This window comes from Etheostoma cragini, unplaced genomic scaffold (genome assembly GCF_013103735.1).
Source record: "Etheostoma cragini isolate CJK2018 unplaced genomic scaffold, CSU_Ecrag_1.0 ScbMSFa_2339, whole genome shotgun sequence".
Taxonomy (NCBI): domain Eukaryota; kingdom Metazoa; phylum Chordata; class Actinopteri; order Perciformes; family Percidae; genus Etheostoma; species Etheostoma cragini.
Genome location: NW_023266489.1, coordinates 1 through 1,460, shown reverse-complemented (window position 1 = coordinate 1,460; position 1,460 = coordinate 1). Strand labels below are relative to the sequence as shown.

The 1,460-nt window shown below is 44.7% G+C and overlaps 1 protein-coding gene across 1 annotated transcript in view; it reads right to left on the bottom strand.

The window, feature by feature from the left end:
- map1lc3c (microtubule-associated protein 1 light chain 3 gamma) overlaps positions 1 to 1,456 on the bottom strand; it is a gene marked incomplete at its 5' end in the record, with an annotated part of 1,693 nt that extends 237 nt beyond the window's left edge. The window contains one exon of the mRNA XM_034865690.1: positions 1,347 to 1,456. Coding sequence (XP_034721581.1) covers positions 1,347 to 1,456 — 110 coding nt within the window. The remainder of the gene's footprint in view (positions 1 to 1,346) is intronic.
- Positions 1,457 to 1,460: the final 4 nt, after the last annotated feature.

The following is a 1,460-nucleotide window of genomic DNA, read 5'->3' as shown; positions in this document are numbered from 1 at the left end:
ACAGAGAGATAGAGACACAGAGAAAGACACAGGCAGAGTGAGATAGAGAGACAGAGGGAGAGGTCAAGGGGTAACTTGGGGGACGGGGTTCACCTGTGTTCCTGTTTTTGTGTCTAAGGGACTAATGGGAACAATCTTTAGGTCCAGCATGGAGCAGCAGCCCCAGACCGAGCTGTGACGCTGCAGGACAAATGGACAGCGTCCACTAAAAGTCTGACATTATGGGATGGATCCCTACAGGGATAGACCTTTTAGTTAAAGAGTAAGATCCTTTTAGTTTAACATGAAACAGAAATCACCATCACCAAACCCACCAGACTCCATGACCCCAGACTCCACTTTTCTCACATTTCCAGGTCGACATCACAATATAAACACAACGAGGAGAAAACAACAACCACGTGATTAAAGTCAACTTCACAGAGGGGAATTGCCCCGTAATTAAGCGGAAGTTGTGTACCTACGCTGCAAATTTACAGTAATACACCGTCAGTAGCTTCCCTCAGTAAGTTACCGTAATACACTGTCAGTAGCTTCCCAAGTAAGTTACCGTAACTACAGTAATACACCGTCAGTAGCTTCCCAAGTAAGTTACCGTAACTACAGTAATACACCGTCAGTAGCTTCCCTCAGTAAGTTACCGTAACTAAAGTAATACACCGTCAGTAGCTTCCCCAGTAAGTTACCGTAACTACAGTAATACACCGTCAGTAGTTTCCCCAGTAAGTTACCGTAACTACAGTAATACACCGTCAGTAGTTTCCCTCAGTAAGTTACCGTAACTACAGTAATACACCGTCAGTAGCTTCCCCAGTAAGTTACCGTAACTACAGTAATACACCGTCAGTAGCTTCCCCAGTAAGTTACCGTAACTACAGTAATACACCGTCAGTAGCTTCCCCAGTAGTTACCGTAATTACAGTAATACACCGGCAGCTTGCCAGTAAATTACCGTAATTGCAGTTTTACACTGCAGCAGCTTCACCAGTACACTACCGTAATTACAGTAATACACCAGCAGCTTCCCAGTGAGTTACCGTATTTACAGTAATACACCATTAGCAGCAGCTTCCCCAGTAAATTACTGTAATTACCATATTACACAAGTAGCAGCAGCTTTCCCAGTCAGTCACCGTAAGTACAGTAATACACCTGCGGCGGCAGCTCCACCAGTAAATTACCGTAATTACAGTAATACACCGGCTGCAGCTTCCCCAGTAAATTACCGTGTTTACAGTAATTTAAAGGTGCTCTAAGAGAGGTCACATGTTTTTTAGGCTACAACATTTTTGTCCCATTCAGAAGATATTTCTCACTGTCTGTCCCCTAAACCCACGGACACTTACCTGATGATGGTGACGAACTGGGTCATGGTGAGTTCATGCGGCACCAGGAACTTTGTCTTATCCAACGGAGGAAGATACTTCTCCCTCGCGTAGCGTTCAATGATCACCTGGGAC